Raw genomic sequence first — 19,181 nt, 5'->3', positions numbered from 1 at the left:
ATGACACTTCCAACTTTAAAAATAATATCTCTTCCCAACCTTTTCATAGTATTATCGAATCGTAAGACTGGAAGGGACCGTGGAAGGCTTCCAGTTCAACCCCCTACCCACGATAGGAGACCTTACATCATCCCAGACAAATGGTTGTCCAATCTTTTCCCGAAAACCTCCAGCAATGGATTACCCACCCCTCCAGGATACAAGCTATTCCATCCATTCATTAATCATTCTCACTGGCAGGAAATTTCTCCTCATTTCCAGGTTGGATCACTCTTGAATGAGCTTCCACTCGTTGCTTCTTGTCCTGCCCTTTGATGCTTTGGAGAATAAATCGACCCCTCTCTATTCTGTGATAGCCTTTCAAGTATTGGAAGAGAGCTATCATGTCACCCCTAATCCTATTCTTCGATAGGCTAGACCAGGGGTGTCAAACTCAGGGCCCGGGGACCAGATTTGGCTCGCAGGGTGCTTAGATCTGGCTCGTGGGGCCACCGTGGAAACAGCAAAGAACCAGCCCATGGTGCCTCTGCCAGCCAAAACGGAGCTCGGGAGGGCCCTCCCAAGCTCCATTTTCACTGGCAGAGGGTGCAGGACATAGTCGCAGCTGAAAATGGAGCTCAGGAGCCTGTTTTCCCTGGCAGAGCGCTCGGGCCACTACAGATGACCCCAACACGAGTGATGTCGAGCTGGCCATGCCCCCCCTGGCCAAGCCCCCCCCCGCCCCCCCGAGGTCAAATACAACCTTGATGCAGCCCTCAATGAAATCGAGTTTGACACCCTCCTGGGCTAGACATACATAGTTCAACATCCCTTGTTTCAAGAACAAACCTTTTTCACTTCCCCCATTTGATGTGGCAGCTGAGTTGATCTGGTTTCCCCTTTATTTCTCCATCTCTGTTTTTGAATGTGCTTCCCCCCATCTCCACCCCTTGCATAGGGGAGAAAGGCAGACAGTAGCCTGAAGGTAGGCATGAAAATACTTCGGGGTCAATTTTGACACAGGACCCTTTGTTACTTAGAATAACGCATTGTTATGAAAACCCACAGCCCTGGGCAGACTTATTTAGTGGCAAAGACATCTGTCTTGTGTTGCCATTCGAATAACCACAAGCAGACGTCCCATGTCTTATTTCCATCAGGCACAAAGGCCTAGTCAGTGAAATCTACCTTTGAAGGATTCCTTGGAATTTGACTCTTAGAAAGCCTCTCCTTTGACTACTCAAATCGGCTGATGATTTCTAATCTTCCTGTACTTTGTGGGGGGTGGGGGAATAGGATTGAGGTCTTTTTCCAGAAAATCTGTCTAGCTGACACACATCAAATCTATCTGGGGGTCAAAAGGTCCTGAGTTGAGGTTTGGCACGCTCCTTTCTCTTCTTTTTACTACTTAGGGCTCTTTGAAAAGCTGGCCTGATTTCATGCCCATGTGTTATTTATTCAACTGAAATCTAGATTGAGCCCTTACAATTTAAATATATTACTGTCCTTTTTTTTAAAAAAAAAAGCACCATTTTGGCTAACATTCACAAAAGGTAAAGCAAAAATTGTCTGGCCAGAGTTAAAATGCCTGGTTCTCATATGTCATATAATGCAAAAGTGAGTGTTTTGATCTAAAAATGGAAATGGATGCTTTTTTTTTGTTTTTCTTCCCTGCTCCCATCAGGATCTGCTTAGACCAACATTAGTTATATGATACACATATTGCAGTAAAAGTCAGCAATAATTGATCCAAAACAGTCTTCCTTGATTTATCCTTTCATTTTCATGAGTAATCAAAACATGTACACTCCGTTACCAATACAGACTTCTCCAAGTTGATATCCTCCAGATGCGCTGGACAATAAATCCCATAATCCTTAACAAGCAGGACTGGGAATTGTAATTTAACATTTTGCCAGGCCACCAGATTTGAGAAGGCAATATTAGTAAGGGAGAAAGCCCCACAAAATGTAACATTCAAGAGCAACTTATTAGGAAATTTGAATTTACACATCAATTTGGTTCTCAACCTTCCTAATGCTGCGACCCTTTAATACAGTTCCTCATGTTGTGGTGACCCCCAACCATAAAATTATTCCTAAAACCATTGAAAATATATGTTTTCCAATGGTCTTAGGCGACCCCTGTAAAAGGGTTGTTCGACCTCCAAAGGGGTCCCGACCCACAGGTTGAGAACCACTGAATTAGATTCTAAACTTGTCTCTGATCAATGTTTACTAAGGAACGAAAGGGTATGTAATTGCCTTCATTCTAAAACTGGAGTACAAATATACAGATTTGTAAAGGAAATAGTAGGTAGTTGGACCGTACAAAGCCTTGAACGGGTGTTTTGCTCTTAGCGGAGCTCCTCTTTGAAGCTATTCCATGAACCAACACAGCACAGACCTTCTAAAGAACAAAGGAAAACTGCCCTGTTGCTTGCTTCAGATCCCTCCAGGGACACCTTCCTCTACTTTCACCCCACTGGAATAAGTCTCTGCATCTGTGCAGAATCCTCTCTCAGTTTGCAGGGAAGAACCCCCCCCCCCGCACCCTCCCCACGGCAGTATAAAGCCTTTTCATGATGCAAATTGCATTACTGCTGCAGTTCAATTGGACAGCTAGCATTGCCTGAACAACTTGAAGAGCCATCAAAGTAAAGCTTAATGAAGATCTACTTGGGTGAACGAGCATGCTAAATTCCTCTGTTGACTTCATTAGTGAACATCTGTTCCCCAGTTAAGATTTCCAGGCAGGTTTGCTGTCTTGTGGGAAAAGGAGCTGTGATGGAAGCCATATCAGATAAGCAATAATAGCTAAATGCTAAGGACCATCCACCCACAGCCACTGCTGATTGGCAACCATATTACATCAGATTTCCATGTAAGACAATATAATACTGGTAGCTACTCAACTGAAGATAAGTAACTATTAAAAAAACAAATGGAGTTAATAGTACTGCCTTTATCTGAAATTTTGTGTATTATTTATTTATTTATTTATTTTATCAAATTTCTATACCGCCCTTCTCCTTTCGGACTCAGGGCGGTGAACAGCCAAAGTAAAACATTTGTACGCAAAAGTTAAAATAGATTTAAAATAATTAAATAAGTTTGGCCCATAATTTAAAACATTTCAATTTAAAACCAATTTCAAATTTTAAAAACCACCATAAAATCAGGACAGCCCGGCTAACTGAATGAAGTAGATTTTAAGGGCCCGGCGAAAAGTCCGGAGGTCTGGAATCACTCGTATCTCTGGGAGTAGATTGTTCCAGAGGGTAGGTGCCACCACAGAGAAGGCTCTCCCCCTGGGGGTCGCCAGCTGACATTGTCTGGCCGACGGCACCCTGAGGAGGCCCTCTCTGTGGGAGCGAACTGGCCAGTGGGAGGCAATTGGTGGCAGAAGACGGTCCCGTAAGTACCCCGACCCTAAGCCATGGAGCACTTTAAAGGTGATCACCAACACCTTTAGCGCACCCGGAAGTCCACCGGAAGCCAATGCAGCTCGCGCAGGAGAGGAGTCACATGGGAGCGCCCCGTATTATACTGTTGAGACAAGATATCAGTGGCCATCAAGATACTGAAGAGATGTTTGATGGGCCTCTTCAAAGATTCTAACAAATTATAAATGATGAAAGAATGAATATAAGGGCTTGGAATGATGTGACAGGTAATGCAGTGATTTGCCTAAGGAATGGTACCAGAAGAAAAAGAGAAAGTATTACACTAATAATTTTCAGATTTTCAAAAAACAACTTATTGTTTTAATTTGCAAACTAAGGATGTGACTTCTGTAGATCAACTAGATGTTGCCACCTGCTGTCCAGCAGCCAAACTCCAGTCATTTATAGGTTTTTCTTGGCCCCTTATTTTTATGAAAATTATATGGCAGATTGTGTCACAGGGTCCACTCGGTCATAAAGATGACAATGATTTTGCAAGAATAGATTCCTTTTTCTCTCTCTCTCTCAAATTCTCTCCTATTAATTACATCTAATTAACGTATGTCCTGATCCATGCCCTTAAAATTCAAGAATGCTGACTTCACTGATTGATCATGGGAATCTATTCTTTTGTCCAGAACTTCGCTTACATGTTTTTGAGATTGTTGTTCCTGCTAATTTGGAGGTGGATTGCTTCAGGACTGGATCATTATACCCACCAAACATCACATTTGATGCAGGGGTGGGCTCCTGGGGGTTCACAGGGGTTCGGGAGAACCTCTAGCTAAGATTCTGTGCAGTTCAGAGAACCCGCAAATCCCACTCCTGGCTGGCCCCGCCCACCCCACCCTGCCCCTCTCAGGAGTCCCCACGCAGCCCTTTTTGGATGCAGGGCACGTATGGAAGCTCGGGGAGGGTGAAAAACGGGCCTACCGGAAGTTCGGGAAGGCTGGAAACAGGCCCATTTCTGGCCTCCAGAGGGCCTTCAGAGCCTGGGGAGGCCATTTTCACCCTCCCGGAAGCTCGAGGAAAGCCTCCGTAGCCCGGGGAGGGCAAAAATGACACCACCACCCCGCCGTGGTTCAGGAGGCTGACTATGCCATGCCCACTATGGCCACGCCCACCCAGCAACCAGGCAGAGAACCCTTTGCTAAAATTTTTGAAGCCCACCCCTGATTTGATGGCATGATTTGAGATCCTTTTCGATATTTGAGATCCACCTACCTTAACATATCTTTGACGCAGTTCCAGGACTCTTCACAAACTTTATGATAGAAGGAAAGATGGAAGGGCCAACCCATCCAACATATTTTAGTGCTGGTTTCCATAGGTACCTGCCAGTTGCCTATTATTTGTCATGAGCAGCTGAATAAAAGACATGCAAGTTATCAACTACAGGTTTCTGGAGAATTTAACTCCGTAAGCCCAAATTGGTAAATTTGAAGGCATACAGCTTCTTAATACAGGCTTTTCAGTGAGCTAGCAATCAGAAAGTAGAACATGTCACATGGTAGAAAAAATGTCCCAGCCCCCATAAAAAAAATTAAGTTTAAAAAGGATGCCAACAGGAGATGCTCCGCTTTTGGGCAAACTTCAGTAATTTTCTGAACTTTCAAATGAAGTCTTCTATTGCCCCCTGGTGGTTTAGCAGAAGACATTATCTGTCCATGTCCTATTTCAAGTTTGCAATTGATTTATGTAGCTTCATCATAATCATATTCATAATCATAAGTTTATTTGCCAAGCATATATAAAATAACAGGTGAAAGTATAAACATAATTTGAACGCATGAAAAGAGTAAGTAAAAAGGAATATTAGGACAGGGACGGTAGGCACACTGGTGCACTTATGCACGCCCCTTACAGACCTCTTAGGAATCATGACCTTTGGCATTGTGCATTTTCCCTACTTGTGGCAAATACAAACACTTTGCTTCTATGTTTTGCAAAGGCAGTTCTGTTCTTACTAATTGCTGCTCTTAATCATTACGATTGCCTTTCATCTGCTTTGCCTCAACTGTTTTTTATTATAGTGCTGTCACTACCATCTAGGTCTTCTGTGTTTATTGATGACCCTATAACACTATCCCTGAACGTAGCCTTTATGCGTAAACAAAATCATGTGTGTGGCCACCGAATTAAAAATGCAAATGAAATTAGATATGATAAAGCCTAAACATAATAATGCTGGTCATTACTGCACTAAACCCAGTGGCGTGGAGTTCTTTGATTACTGCTGAGTGGCAAGGTCCAGATGTGATGGGGGTGGGGGTTCATTTTAATCCCAAATATGGCTATAAAAATATAAGCAATCTATTATTATTCCCATAGCTAAAATACAGAATAGCAGCCTAGTAAAAAAAGCCCTATTCTCCTGTATCAGGAACACATCCCTCGGATTTTTCATCTAGGGAAAGGACTAACACAGTATTTTTCAACCTTGGCAACTTGAAGATGTGTGGACTTCAACTCCCAGAATTCCCTAGCCAGCTTGCAGGTTTCAAAAACATTGGACAAGGAGGACCAGGTGGCCAATAGAAGGAGGAAAGGACTATGAACCAGAGAATGCAAGATTCGCTCAGTCTTAATCCATTGAAGGAGTCAAAGGCCTATTATTGCCCCTCTCCCTTCTTATTAGTAGAAATTGGTTTCTTCTTTGGGGCAAACGTAGATTAATTCAGAAAATACAACAAAAGCTTGCTTCTCCGTTGTAAAAAAAGGGAGCTGGGAGCAATGAACATCATATGAAAGAATTAAATTCTGCTTGCGGCTCAAGAACAGCTCGTGCCTTGCAACTAATATTTCATGATTTTTTTTTGTCTACCATTGTACTGGTAGAAGGCTGGAAAGAATTATAGACACTTCTCAGCACATGAGGCTATAAAACAGATACTGGGTAAGGATAAAAAAGTCCACTCTAAGGTTTGAGTTAATCTCAATTTCACTTTGTTCACGTGTTTCGTTCTGTAGGTATAAAATTGGATATTAATTACCTGACGTTCCAAACAAGTAATTAATATGAAAGTGAATAACTAATCCAGTCAGATGCATATATATATATATTCTCTTAGGTCTGCTTTGTACAAGAAATTTTAAAACCACATAAAGGTAATCTCAGGTCCAAACGTCTACACGTGAATTAAACTGATTCATTGCTACTCATGTCTATGCACAGGAATATTCTTAACTAAGGATCAGCACCTGCTTGGAGTTAGATAAGGGTGTCAAACTGGAAACAGCAAAGGCCTCTGCCAGCAAAAACGGGCTTCCAAGCTCCATTTTTGGCTGCAACAGCCTCCTGAACCCTCTGCCAGAGACCCTCCCGAGTTCTGTTTTCGCTGGCAGAAGGTTGCAGGAAGCCATCACAGCCAAAAATGGAGCTCAGGAGCCCATTTTCTCTAGCAGAGTGCTCGGGCCACCACAGGCGCTCCCAATACGAGTGATGTCGAGCTGGCCATACCCACCCCGGCCACGCCCACCCCGGCCCCCTGAGGTCAAACACAACCCTGATGCGGTCCTCAATGAAATAGAGTTTGACACTCCTGGTCTATGGAATTCAAGCAGGATTAGACGTAGTTTGCCTGTGACTACGTAGGGATTCCCAGCTGATCCCTCTTTTTACCCCACCCTTAGGACTCTGCCAATCCTTCTCCCAGAGGAACCAATGTCTCATAAAGAAGCATCTCTTGGGAAAAAAATAAGTTCCCAGAAATGCATTTGATCCAAGAAAAGTGTGCAATATTTTTTAATCAGGTAACTTATAAATATCACAATGAATATCAGTCTGTCGTCATCCATAGAAACACATTGATGTATACTATCCTAAAGAAAAGACTAAATATTATGCACCACAGGAAGGAGTGCAATGCAAACTCTAATCCTGAATTAAAACATCATCTCTCTCCCTCTGTCCCCCTTCCTCTCTCTCTCTCTCCCCTCCTTCTCTCTCTCTCTCTCCCTCCCTCCCTCCCGCTGTCTCTCTCTCTGCCATGGTTGACACTGTGCTAGCAGTAAATGATACTGTGCAGTAGAGAAGGGAATTGGCACTGGGATATAATTTATGCCACTTCCAACTTCATATATGTGGCCAAGCTCTACCCTAACAATGAAAAATATTAGGTGTTACGATTCCATCAACTTTAAATCATTCCACACCAGTTTCCATATATTAAGGAGTTTGCATTGAGTCATCCCCATAACATACAGTAACTGGGTCAATTTCCTTCATAAAGCTGAAAGAAAAGGTGATCCAGAAAATGCTGAATTTAAAGTAATCTTTCTATGGTCCAGAGCAGTTATGATTAAAGTACTACAGGTTTTTCCTCTGTTCTCTCAATTGTTCTAGCGTTGTTGGTAGCTTTAAGATACTCCCTGGGTATGACTAATTTCCCTAGCAAAGTGCCATTTCAATAATAATCTTTTTGTTCTGCATATAATGATATTATTCCAAAGATACAGTTTATCTTGCGTGTAATGTGGAATGCTTGTTTCACTAGCCCCCAAAGCAATGTAGGCACTTTGAAAATAAAATAAAATAATGTTTTCTCTTTGCAAACTGCAGTCAATGTTGGAGAGGATCTAATTCCAGCCAACTGAGCGCCATACAAAAGGACCACCATTCTCTGAGCCATTTGCCATTACAATGACTTTTTATTTGTGACTTTCAAAGCTTCTTAGAATCTCATGCAATAGTTTTCTTCTAATGATCACTAATTAACTCTGGGAACTTTACATTTTCTCCCCACATTCTTCCTTGCTCTTTATCTCCTTTATTTTGTTTTCCTCTTCCAGGGGGAGAGGGGAATGCCAGGGCTGCCAGGAAAACAAGGAGCTCAGGTATTCTGCAAGGAATGGAGTCTGATTTATCCAGCTACATTAACCCATACCTTTCAACTGTTCTCCTATATTTTACGTATGACTCCAACCTGGTGTGTGTATATGTTTCTTTTACACATATATATGTTGCACCTGCTGCATAGAAAGAGTTGCACTGCTCCACGACTCTTTAAAGCAGCTAGATCTTCTCCCAAGACTAATGCGGTTAGAGAGCAGAACAAAATGACACCTCAGGACTGCCCAACCTTGGCAACTTTTAAGATTTGTGGACTTCAACTCCCAGAATTCCCTAGCCAACATGGAGAACTCTGGAAGTTGAAGTCCACAAATCTTAAAAGTTGCCAAGGTTGGACAACCCTATGGTACATAGTTATGTGCTACATCTGCCACCCTAAAATCCTCTGCAGCTCTTTTATGGAATCAGATCCAAATCATTGCACACCATAAAGGTCTGTTTAGCAGAGGAAGAACAAAGAATACATGTTGAACAAATGGCATGCTCATTCCTGCATTTCCATTGCAGAAATAAGGAAAAAGAAAATTTGCATATTTTCAGATATGCATTGAAATCACTGTGTAATTTCATTAATGTGACCAAAAACACATTAATGTTGGGCCATTATATATTACATTGCAAAAATGAACTACATTTGATGCGAATTCTAATATTTTATTACTTTTTCGGGGATAAGAGTTGCACTGAAGCTTGTGCTTTGATTTAAATCGATGATCGGTTTAGGTTTAACCATGTGTACATCAGGCACTCGAGAACGCACATTTTCTAAAACATTTAAATTGCAAATAAATAAATAAATAAATAAATAAATAAATAAATAAATAAATAAATAAATATATCTATCTATTTGACAGAGGACTGACATGCCATTTCTTCAATTAAATCGATCATCCAAAATTTGTTTTTCTGCCTAGCGTCCTCTTTGTCCTTCTAGTCCATAGGTACTAACCCTTACTCACATCTGATTCATTTCTTACTATTTCTTTCATCTGTTTATGACATAGAATCCCTGATTTCCGTCTTCTGTCCTTGTGTTTTTTAGCTTTGTCCCTGATTTCTGTTTCAGAAAGTTGAGAGGTATGATCCTTCTCCCCTGTTTTTCTATCTCCATCTGCCTGTTTCATTCCTCTTGTGGTTTGCAAGCTCTTCTCAATTATCTTCTGTCTGGGCTCTTCAAGAAGCCATATCTTTGTTGTTCATCTTTTGCATGAAAGCCTCCAGAAATGTTATCCCAGTTCTAACCATCAATCATCCTACCTATTCCTCCTTCTTTCCTTATGCCTACTCTTGTTATTCTTACTGAATAGGCTGACACAGTGTTTTTGAAACTTGGCAACGTTAAGACATGAGGGATTTCAATTCCCAGAATTCCCCTACTCAGCATGCTAGCTGGGGAATTCTGGGAGTTGAAATCCACAAATCTTCATATTTTCAAGTTTGAAGATCACTGGCCTAACAGATACTAAACAGATTACTAATTCACAGAATACGCAGCTCTTTCACCAATATAGTCATCAAGAATTTTGCAGTTCTGTATGCCCTCATTTTGTATCATCTATTTGGTTTTCTTAGTTGTCTTTGCTTACTGCTTGGTATCATTTCCAGGAAGATATTTTTTTTAATTCTTGAAGCTGATTTCCTATTTTGTACTTTCTTCTTTTGGGGGCTGTTCCCTGCTGGGAGATGCAGTCCAATGGGACTGCCTGAAGTGGGCAGGGGATTTCCGTTTGCCCCAGAGTTGAATAAAATAATGTAATCAGTTTTAACATTGCTTCTCATGTTGAGAAATATACCTAAGAGCAGGAGAAAAGAGCCTGCTCATATATGATTCATTTCTTTGCCATGTCCTTTGTAAGCACCTTCCATAGTCTAAATATGTTGTGACCTAGGCTTCCTGAGTCATTAAAACACACAAGTAGTCCCAAAAACCTCTTTTATTGCAACAGCTGTGAATTACGTTCATTCACAGCTGAGACCCAATTAGTTGCAAAAAGTCCTTTGGGAGAAGTCTAGCCTGTATCTCCCTTGACACTCTACCAAAGACCTACTTGGCAAAGCCCCACGGAGTCCAGAATCAAACAAAGATGCCGACTGGGAACAAAATTAACAATGTTGCTTTCCTGCAAAGAGCCCACGTGCCTTTGCTCCTCTTTTAAGCCTTATGTGAGGGGCCAATCATCTCCAGGCCTTACTCTCAAGTCGTCCCTTTAGTTTTAACTGTTCTTTTCTTCTGGCAGCTCTGCGCATGTGCGCACTAGGAACAGGCTCCTCCTGTTCCTCTGCCTCTCTGATATCCAACTCTGGAGGCTCTAGCGTCGATGCATGACTCCCAGATGGCCCTGGTCCCATCTCTGCCTCTGACACAGAGCCCTCATCCGAGCCTTCCCCAGACTCCAGGACTGTCCCATGTTCCTCCCCAGCCTCCTCAATGTCCGACTCTGCTGCCAGCTCTGCAGGCTGCTGGCGGACCACAACAAAATATTCAGAGTTGTCTTCTGGCCCTGATACACATGATGTATAATTTTTATCATTATCATCCAATTTTATGTGCATTACATCCAACTGTGGCTACCGTCATGACTTTTGGGAGCTTCTCCCCCTCCCTCATTGATTTCCCTGAATGGATTAGATTGACAGATATACTATTAAGTAGTAAAATTGCTGCCATTATGATAGGTAGTATGATATAATAGGACGAACTACATATTTTAACACCTGCTTTAGCTCAGGATTCTCCAACCATGACGATTTTAATACTTTGCACTTCAACTCCCAGAATTGTCCCATCAGCCATGCTGGCTGGGGAATTCTGGTTGAAGTCCACAGGTCTTAAAGTTACCAAGGTTGGACACTCCTGATTTAGATACTGATGAAGCTTAGACTTCCTATACCAGGGGTCTCCAATCTTGGCAACTTTAAGACTTGTGGACTTCAACTCCCAGAATTTCTCAGCCAGCAAAGCTGAACGAAGTCCATACGTCTTAAAGTTGCCAAGGTTGGAGACTCCCCGTCCTATACCATAAGTATCCTGGTTAGAACTGGGCTGGACAATATTCTTGTCAAGATAATCCCTATGAGTTTCTTCTGGTAGATGAGCACCTATATAAATTTGTTTTAAAATGCTGTAGCATTTTTATATGGGAAAATAGAAAGGGAAATGCCATTGTTCTAGTTTTCTCTATATCCAACTCGTTAAACGTGACTTGAAGGGTCAGATCTACATCAGTATTACAAAGGAATAGTAAGATTGGGTGCCCCATGTATCCCTTATAACTTCCACACATAAATCTAAATATTAATCCAAACTCACTTATCAACTTTTTTATTCTTCCAGATTTCGTTTTATTTTCTAAAAGGTGATCCAGTTATAGCTGGGTAAAATTTTGCATTGGCGAATTTCTCCATGTGAGATTTAGTGGAACTTTTAAACAGATGTAAATAGTAACTGAAAGAAATCTGAAGTGGTCTTTTGACACAAAAAAGTCCATTACACGGGAAAAGAGCCATCTCTTTTTCTCAGTATATTTTTCCTTTTTTCTTTCTTTCTAATGCAGGGTGAACCCGGGAATCCAGGAGCAAAGGTAAAAAAAAAAATCTGTTCTAAATTTGTTCAGCCATCTTTTATTTTATTGTCTTAAGTAGACCTGGTATTATAATAACCAGTATGTGAATAACGGATTAAAAAATATGTTGGATGTCAGATATGTTGGATATCAACTGGGATAGTGGGCTTCTTCTGTCTGCTGTGTAGCTGAGGTCTCCAAAATTGGTGACTTTAAGACTTGTGGCTGACTTGGGAATTCTGGGAGTTGAAGTCCACAAGTCTTAAAATCACTGGGTTTGGAGACTCCTGCTCTGGAGGGACAAAAAAGGAGAGAGTTATTTCCAAATTACACTTACTACCCCCTTGTTCACTATTAATGTACGGTTGTTCCATGTTGGAATGTTTAGTACCAGGAAGCCCAATTAACTTATCGCGGGATCTTCCTTAGAGGAATAAGAGCTATTGTGCTGTGGTGGCTCATTTTTGAATCAAGATATCCACCGTTGATTCATTTGTCTTACAAGCTTAGCCAAACCACCATCTCTTAGCTCTTCTCTTCCTTTCCAATCTACATTAGAAAGATACCAACAGTGGTCATTTTACAAAGTAAATATATATGAATTGCTCTGACTGCTTCAAAGCATTATGCAAATATTATTGTGGTTGCTATGCTTATCACTAAAAGGGACGTGGTGGCTCAGTGGCTAAGACGCTGAGCTTGTCGATCAAAAAGTTGGCAGTTCAGCAGTTCGAATCCTTAGTGCCGCCTAACAGGGTGAGCTCCAGTTACTTGTCCCAGCTTCTACCAACCTAGCAGTTCAAAAGCACGTGAAAAATGCAAGTAGAAAAATAGGGACCACCTTTGGTGGGAAGGAAACAGTGTTCTGTGCGCCTTTGGCATTTAGTCATGCCGGCCACATGGCCATGGAGACATTTTCAGACAGCGCTGGCTCTTCATCTTTGAAATGGAGATGAGCACCACCCCCTAGAGTCGGGAACAACTAACACATATGTGTGAGGGGAACCTTTACTATGCTTACCACTACTTTTTTTTTAAATCATATTTTCATGTTGGTGCTCTTATTATTTTTATCAGTAAGATGCTTAGGTGGAGTGTTGGGTAGAGAGATATATACGCATATCATATATAAGGGAAAGCAACCTTAAGGGATATGGAGAAAAGGAATATATTGTTTGGTACAAAACGAATCTAAATTTATCTCTTGTGGGAATTGGGAGGGGGGGTTCATATATTTGGCTCTTGGATATGCTGCACTACCTTTCATTATTCCTATATAATACCTACATTATTATGTCTTTTTGTTTCCTCACGAAAAAATTAAAAAGGGAGAACATGGAATTTCTGGGAAGATGGGGCCCCCAGGTTTGCCTGGAAAAAGGGGGTACAGGGTAGGAAAAGATAAAAAGCTTGGATTTTGTTTGTCTGCATTGTCCTTCTCAACAACCCACGATTCCGATCCGAGTGCTGTGAGCTAAATTTTCCAAGTTGGAAAGACATTTCCACTGCTTACATGGCTGAAATGTAACTCAAAAGTCACGTCTAACAAAACTATTTTATTTTTGATCAATTTGTTTTTTTAATTGAAAGTATGAAATAAAAGTCTCAGCCAGTGGTGGGTTTCACTTATCTTTGCTACTGGTTCACTTGTGCGTAGAGTGTATTTGATGATGTCCAGGCGGGTGGGCGGAGCCTCCCACCGCCACTACTACCGGTTCTCCTGAACCGGGGCGAACCAGTAGTAACCCACCACTGGTCTCAGCATGCTGAAAGCTTCAAAGCAGAGTTATGATGTAGCATGGTTTTTGCATGGATTTAGATCCTTCTGTGCTCTTTTATTCTGGGAAGGAAAAATTATAAGATCTTTCAACAAGAATGTGTGCTTGATTGATTCATTCTGGGCTGGAGTACCAAATACCAAGATTCGTTACTCCCTTTAAGATTTCAAATGTTTTATTTATGCACATTTTTTTAAAAAAAGTAATTTCCAATCAAATATGATAACGTAATTTAGAAGCATGTGTTTCAAAATCTTCAGGAGATCCTAGAAACAGGAGAATAGCCCTTAGTAGCCAAATAATATCTTTTCCGGGCAATGAAAAACTAAATATCTAGGCCAGGGATCAGCAACCCATGGCTCTGGAGCCGCATGTGGCTCATTCATCCCTCTGCTGCGGCTCCCTGTTGCTGGTTGGCTCCACAATTGATAGGGCTTTCGGTTAGGACTGGTAGAGGAAAAAGGATGCCGCGCTAGGAGGAGACTCTATGGTGGGAGAAACTGGACTTCTGGTCAGCTCCAGAATTGAACTGGGGCTTCCGGTTAGGACCTTTGTGGCTCTTTGAGTGTTTAAGGTTGCCGACTCCTGGTCTAGGCCCTTCCACTCTGCACCCCAGAAATTAAATTATTGTCTAGGTAGTTAGACCTAAGGCGGGGATGAGGCATTCGTATGAACACAGTGAATTATTTTTGTCAGATAATGGCAGTGCCTTGATTTTAGTATCTACTGAGACTTATTAGTCACTGCCCTCCAGTGTTAATCTATTATGTTGTAAAGATAAGTTAATGTACTTTTCTTCAACATTATTAATGGGTGATAATGAACTGGTATGTCACACTAAGTGATAGAAATATGTACAATACATTAAAAGTGAATGGGAGAAAAGTTGGTCTAATGGTGCCATATTAGGTCCTCTTAAACGTTGTTGGGAGTATCATTTCTGAAGAGCTGATGGTGTTATGTAGGAATTCCAACCATGAAGGATTTTAAGATAATCCTAAGCATTCATCCCTCTTATAGTGGGACCTAAAGTTATTTTAATCATTATCTAAAATGTATGCCTTACAACAATTTAAAATTGAAGCTAGCTTGTCTCTGTCCAGGAAAGGCCAAGATGGGTATTAGGCAGGGGTGAAATTTACTTACCTTCGCTATCGGTTCACAGATGTGAGCACGCACCTCCTCCACACATGCACAGAGCCTTCTGCGCATGCGCTGAGGGTCAAAAACAGGACGTGATGACATCCGGGCAAGTGGGCAGAGCCTCCCGCAGCCGGCGCTACCAGTTCTCCCGAGCTGGATAGAACCGGCTGGATTTCACCACTGGTATTAGACCTTTACTAACAATTATGACAATTGGACAACCTCTAAGCTCCAAATCTGTTCCTTCTGAAGTAATATAACCCCAATGGAAACAGGCACTCAGCATTTTCCATATCTAGGATCTTCTATTCATCAAAAGGTCTCCAAATTCAGGCCAGTGGGGAAATGCTACCGGTTCGCACCGGTTCGGGCAAACCGGTACTGATAAAAACTACCGGTTCACCCGAACCGGTAGTTTAAAAAAAGCTACCGGTTCCTCCAAACTGGTATTTCCAACAATCAGCTGTGCCGTACGATTTAAAATCTAAATTGTGCGGCACAGCTGATCCCTCCTTGCTGCTCTACTTACCTTCCTAAGCCTCCTTTTGGCGCGTACTGTGCATGCACATACAGCATGTGTTTGGCACATGGCATGCATGCATGTGCATGCAGGATGCACTTGGCCCACAGCGTGCATGCATGGCTAGTGAACCAGTGGCAAACTGGTTCAGATTTCACCACTGGCTCAGGCTAAATATAATCCTAATACTAACACCCAAATATTGATCACATGACCATGGGAATGGTCCAACAGACATAAGTGTGATGACCGGTTGTAAGTCACTTTTGCTAGTGTTTTCATAACGTTGAACAGTCACTTAACAAGCAGTTGTAAGTCGAGGACTACCTGTATATAATTTGCATCATTTGTGCAATGACATCATGTTGAATGGGACATCATCTTCCTCCCTTCCCACCACAGATGCCCAGGCTCTCCGGGGGGGGGGGGGAGAGAGAATAGTTTTGGTGAGAAATCCAAGTTGGGTTTATTTTGAAAATCTGGATTTTCTCCCAGATGAAAGCTTGTAAGAGGCATAAGTAAACTACGAAGAGGTAGTTATATTATGCTCTTTTTCCAAATCCCTATTACAAGATCAAATAAATCACAGCATCTGGCATCTGATCTTACTGGTTTTTCTTCAACAGGGTGAGAAAGGGAAACCTGGTGATCCAGGACCTTCCGGAACCATGGGGCAAAAGGTCTGTTTTGTTATCTAAGTGGGAAATAAGGAGAGTGGCGTATTTTATTTTATTGAAAGCCAAAAGCAAATTAATTGCTGGGCATCACATATATAAAAATTGGACCTGTAATGAGTGGGGTTGAATTTATTCCAGGTTGAAGACTCCATGTACGAATTATAAATACAATCCTGTTTTGTGTGTGTGTGTGTGTGTTATCTGTACCCTGTGACTATCATTAAGTGTTGTACCTTATGATTCTTAAGGAATGTATCTTTTCTTTTTATGTATACTGAGAGCACATGCACCAAAGACAAATTCCTTGTGTGTCCAATCACACTTGGCCAATAAAGAATTCTATCTATTCTATCTATCTATCTATCTTGGGACTGAATTTATTTCAACTTAAAGTCTCCAAGTATACATTTCCATTTATGAATATTTGCCAACTTATCGGTCTTAATGATCCATTTTTTGTCCAATGGTTAAATAAAAACCAAAGGATTTAAAGACTTAAAGCATAAACTTCCTCAGAAAACAAACCACATATCCAAACCTTATGCCACCATAAATTGTTGGGATTGTTTTGGTTAACCAAAGGACAGGCGCTCGAACAACTGTCTTGAATGTCTGTGATGTTATTGATCAACTAAGTAACATCATGTTGCTACCAATTTGATACAGGTAGTCCTCAACTTACAACCATTTGTTTAGTGACCATTCAAAATTACAACGGCATGAAAAAAGTAACTTACCATCGTTTTTTGCATATATGACCGTTGTAGCATCCCCATGGTCACATGATTAAAATTTGAACGCTTGGCAACTGGCATTTGTGATGTTTGCAGGGTCACGTGATCAGCCTTTGCGACCTCCTGACAAAGCCAAATCAATGGGGGAAGCGGGCCTGATTCTCTTAACAACCATGATATTAACTTAACAACTGCAGTGACTGGCTTAATGGCTGTGGCAAGAAAGCGCGTAAAATGTGATGAAACTCACTTAACAGCTGTCTTATTTAGCAACAGAAATGTTGGTTTCAATTGTGGCCATAAGTCGAGGACTACCTGCATTCTCCAAATGCGTTGAGACTTCTGGAGTTCCCTGAGTTGCAATTCTATCATTTCTGCAGGCAGCAGATTGCCCTCAAATATGCAAAAGAAGGTTTCATTAATATCACTCATTGCTCATTTTGTGAAATTCTCTTAAGGGCGAAAAAGGAGATTCTAGCAATGCACTTGGAGGTGGTAAAGGAGAACCGGGAACCCCAGGAACCCCAGGATTGCCAGGTCCTCCAGGACCAAAGGTGATAAACATAGTGGGAAAAGTATTCAGAAGTGGGGTAGAAATGACATATACAGTAGTGGCCAAAATTGTGGAAACCTTTTGGGAAAAGTGTATTTTCTAAAACTAGCTAATGACACCACTTTTTTGGGGAGTTGTACCATAAAATTATATATCAATGGAAAGATAATTTGATCAAGAATGTAATGCAATAACTTTTATGAAGGATTTGCTATTAGAATAGCAGTTTCAGTATAAAGAAGAAACTACTGTATATGCATATATTGGATATATAGTTTATATAGTGCATTGGGTAGATTTTCTATTGAGAGAGAGCAAGAGAGAGATTGATTCTGTGGGATGGCTTGGTGGGCATGGCGTGGCTTGGTGGGTGTGGCTTGGTGGGCGTGGCAGGGGAAGGATACTGTAAAATGTCCATTCCCACCCCACTCCAGGGGAAGGATACTGTAAAATCTCCATTCCCTCCCCACTCCAGGGGAAGGTTATGGCAAAATCCCCATTTCCTCCCAATCAGCTGGGACTCAGGAGGCAGAGAATAGATGGGGGCGGGGCCAGTCAGAGGTGGCATTTACCAGTTCTCCGAACTACTCAAAATTTCCACTACGGGTTCTCCAGAACTGGTCAGAACCTGCTGAAACCCACCTCTGAGATTTACATGATGATATATTAATGTGGAGAGAGACTTAAGGCAGTTCCATGACACAGGTGTTTCCATCCCACAATCCCTCAAAAATACATTTATAAACTGGCCCACAATCATCTTCCCTAATTCCAAGGTCAGAACACAGCATGTAGAGAGTCTCATAGTCCAATCAAGTGCTTTCCAATTGTTCCCCAAGTGGCCAATAGGAAATTAGAAGGAACATCATCCAATCGGTCTGCTCCCTCATGATTACATATGAATGCATTATATTTTAAAGCAACATAATTTCCAAAGACCTATGACAATGTGTAGTTAAAATCAGATCACATTACAGTAATTCAATTATTACAGGTATATAAATTTATGTTTCAATAATACAAGTAAAATTAACACAAAAATGGCCTCCAGCAAGCAGATGTCAGTTCCCACATGCTCCATTTTGCCAGCTATTGGATGCAAAATAGACAAAATTCTTGTCTTGCTGAAAAGGGGTATCATTGAACTTTTTGTAATTCTTGGGAAATCTTTTTACCTTGAGATTACCATCATTTTACTTCTTTTGTATTAAAACATAGTTCTTATTTTCTGCTTGTTTTTGTTTCCTCAGTTAGAAGTGTCTGGCTCCCTTCTTTTTCTGCCGGAATACAATATCGTCAGCATATCTTAACAGTTTATTTTCATACTACCTATTGACAATTCCATTACATGCTTAATTAATCAAATATTTCTCTATAGATGTTGAAAAGGTGGCAGCAATATGATGGTGCTTTTCTTTCTGGGATTGAAAACTCATTTGAAAAACATCCTTCAAATGAGCTTGCTCCCAGTATATATTATTTTAAATAAATAGATATATAAATAACTTAAGTAGTTTGTGTGACAAAAATGTATACAAGGGCAGCTTGATAATCTTTCTCTCTATATTTCAGGAGTGGAGAACGATGGCCCTTTTTTGACTTGTGGACTTCAACTCCCAGAATTCAGGGAGTTGACTCAGGAATTCTGGGAGTTGAAGTCCACAAGTCATAAAGGGCCCTTGCTTCTCATTTTTGCTCTATATAAACGGAAAATATTAAATTCTTCCAAACATTTCCGAGGACTAAACTGCTGTTTCTGTATTATGTGGACTGAATTCATGTATTGTGGGCCCTAAAATCCAACCAATTGCACTTCAGCCAAGCAGGATTTATAAAGCCAGCTGCTTTGTGCGTGACAAGAGTGACAATTTCCTCACAGAATAGATTTCCATGGACACACATACTTTATTAGTACGGTAGTATTACTCCAGAACACC

The 19,181-nt window shown here is 41.2% G+C and overlaps 1 protein-coding gene across 1 annotated transcript in view; it reads left to right on the top strand.

Moving 5' to 3' along the window:
- COL13A1 (collagen type XIII alpha 1 chain) overlaps positions 1–19,181 on the top strand; it is a 128,328-nt gene that overhangs the window by 56,686 nt on the left and 52,461 nt on the right. Inside the window, exons 16-20 of the mRNA XM_070945642.1 lie at positions 8,216–8,260; positions 11,831–11,857; positions 13,168–13,230; positions 15,907–15,960; positions 17,150–17,245. Of these exons, the coding sequence (XP_070801743.1) occupies positions 8,216–8,260; positions 11,831–11,857; positions 13,168–13,230; positions 15,907–15,960; positions 17,150–17,245 (285 nt within the window). The remainder of the gene's footprint in view (positions 1–8,215; positions 8,261–11,830; positions 11,858–13,167; positions 13,231–15,906; positions 15,961–17,149; positions 17,246–19,181) is intronic.

Source organism: Pituophis catenifer, unplaced genomic scaffold, assembly GCF_029215685.1.
Source record: "Pituophis catenifer annectens isolate HBS135680 unplaced genomic scaffold, rPitCat1.0.hap2 SCAF_6, whole genome shotgun sequence".
In the NCBI taxonomy this organism is placed as follows: Eukaryota; Metazoa; Chordata; class Lepidosauria; order Squamata; family Colubridae; genus Pituophis; species Pituophis catenifer.
Note: the sequence above shows the minus strand (reverse complement) of the source record. Positions and strands in the feature narration are given on the sequence as shown.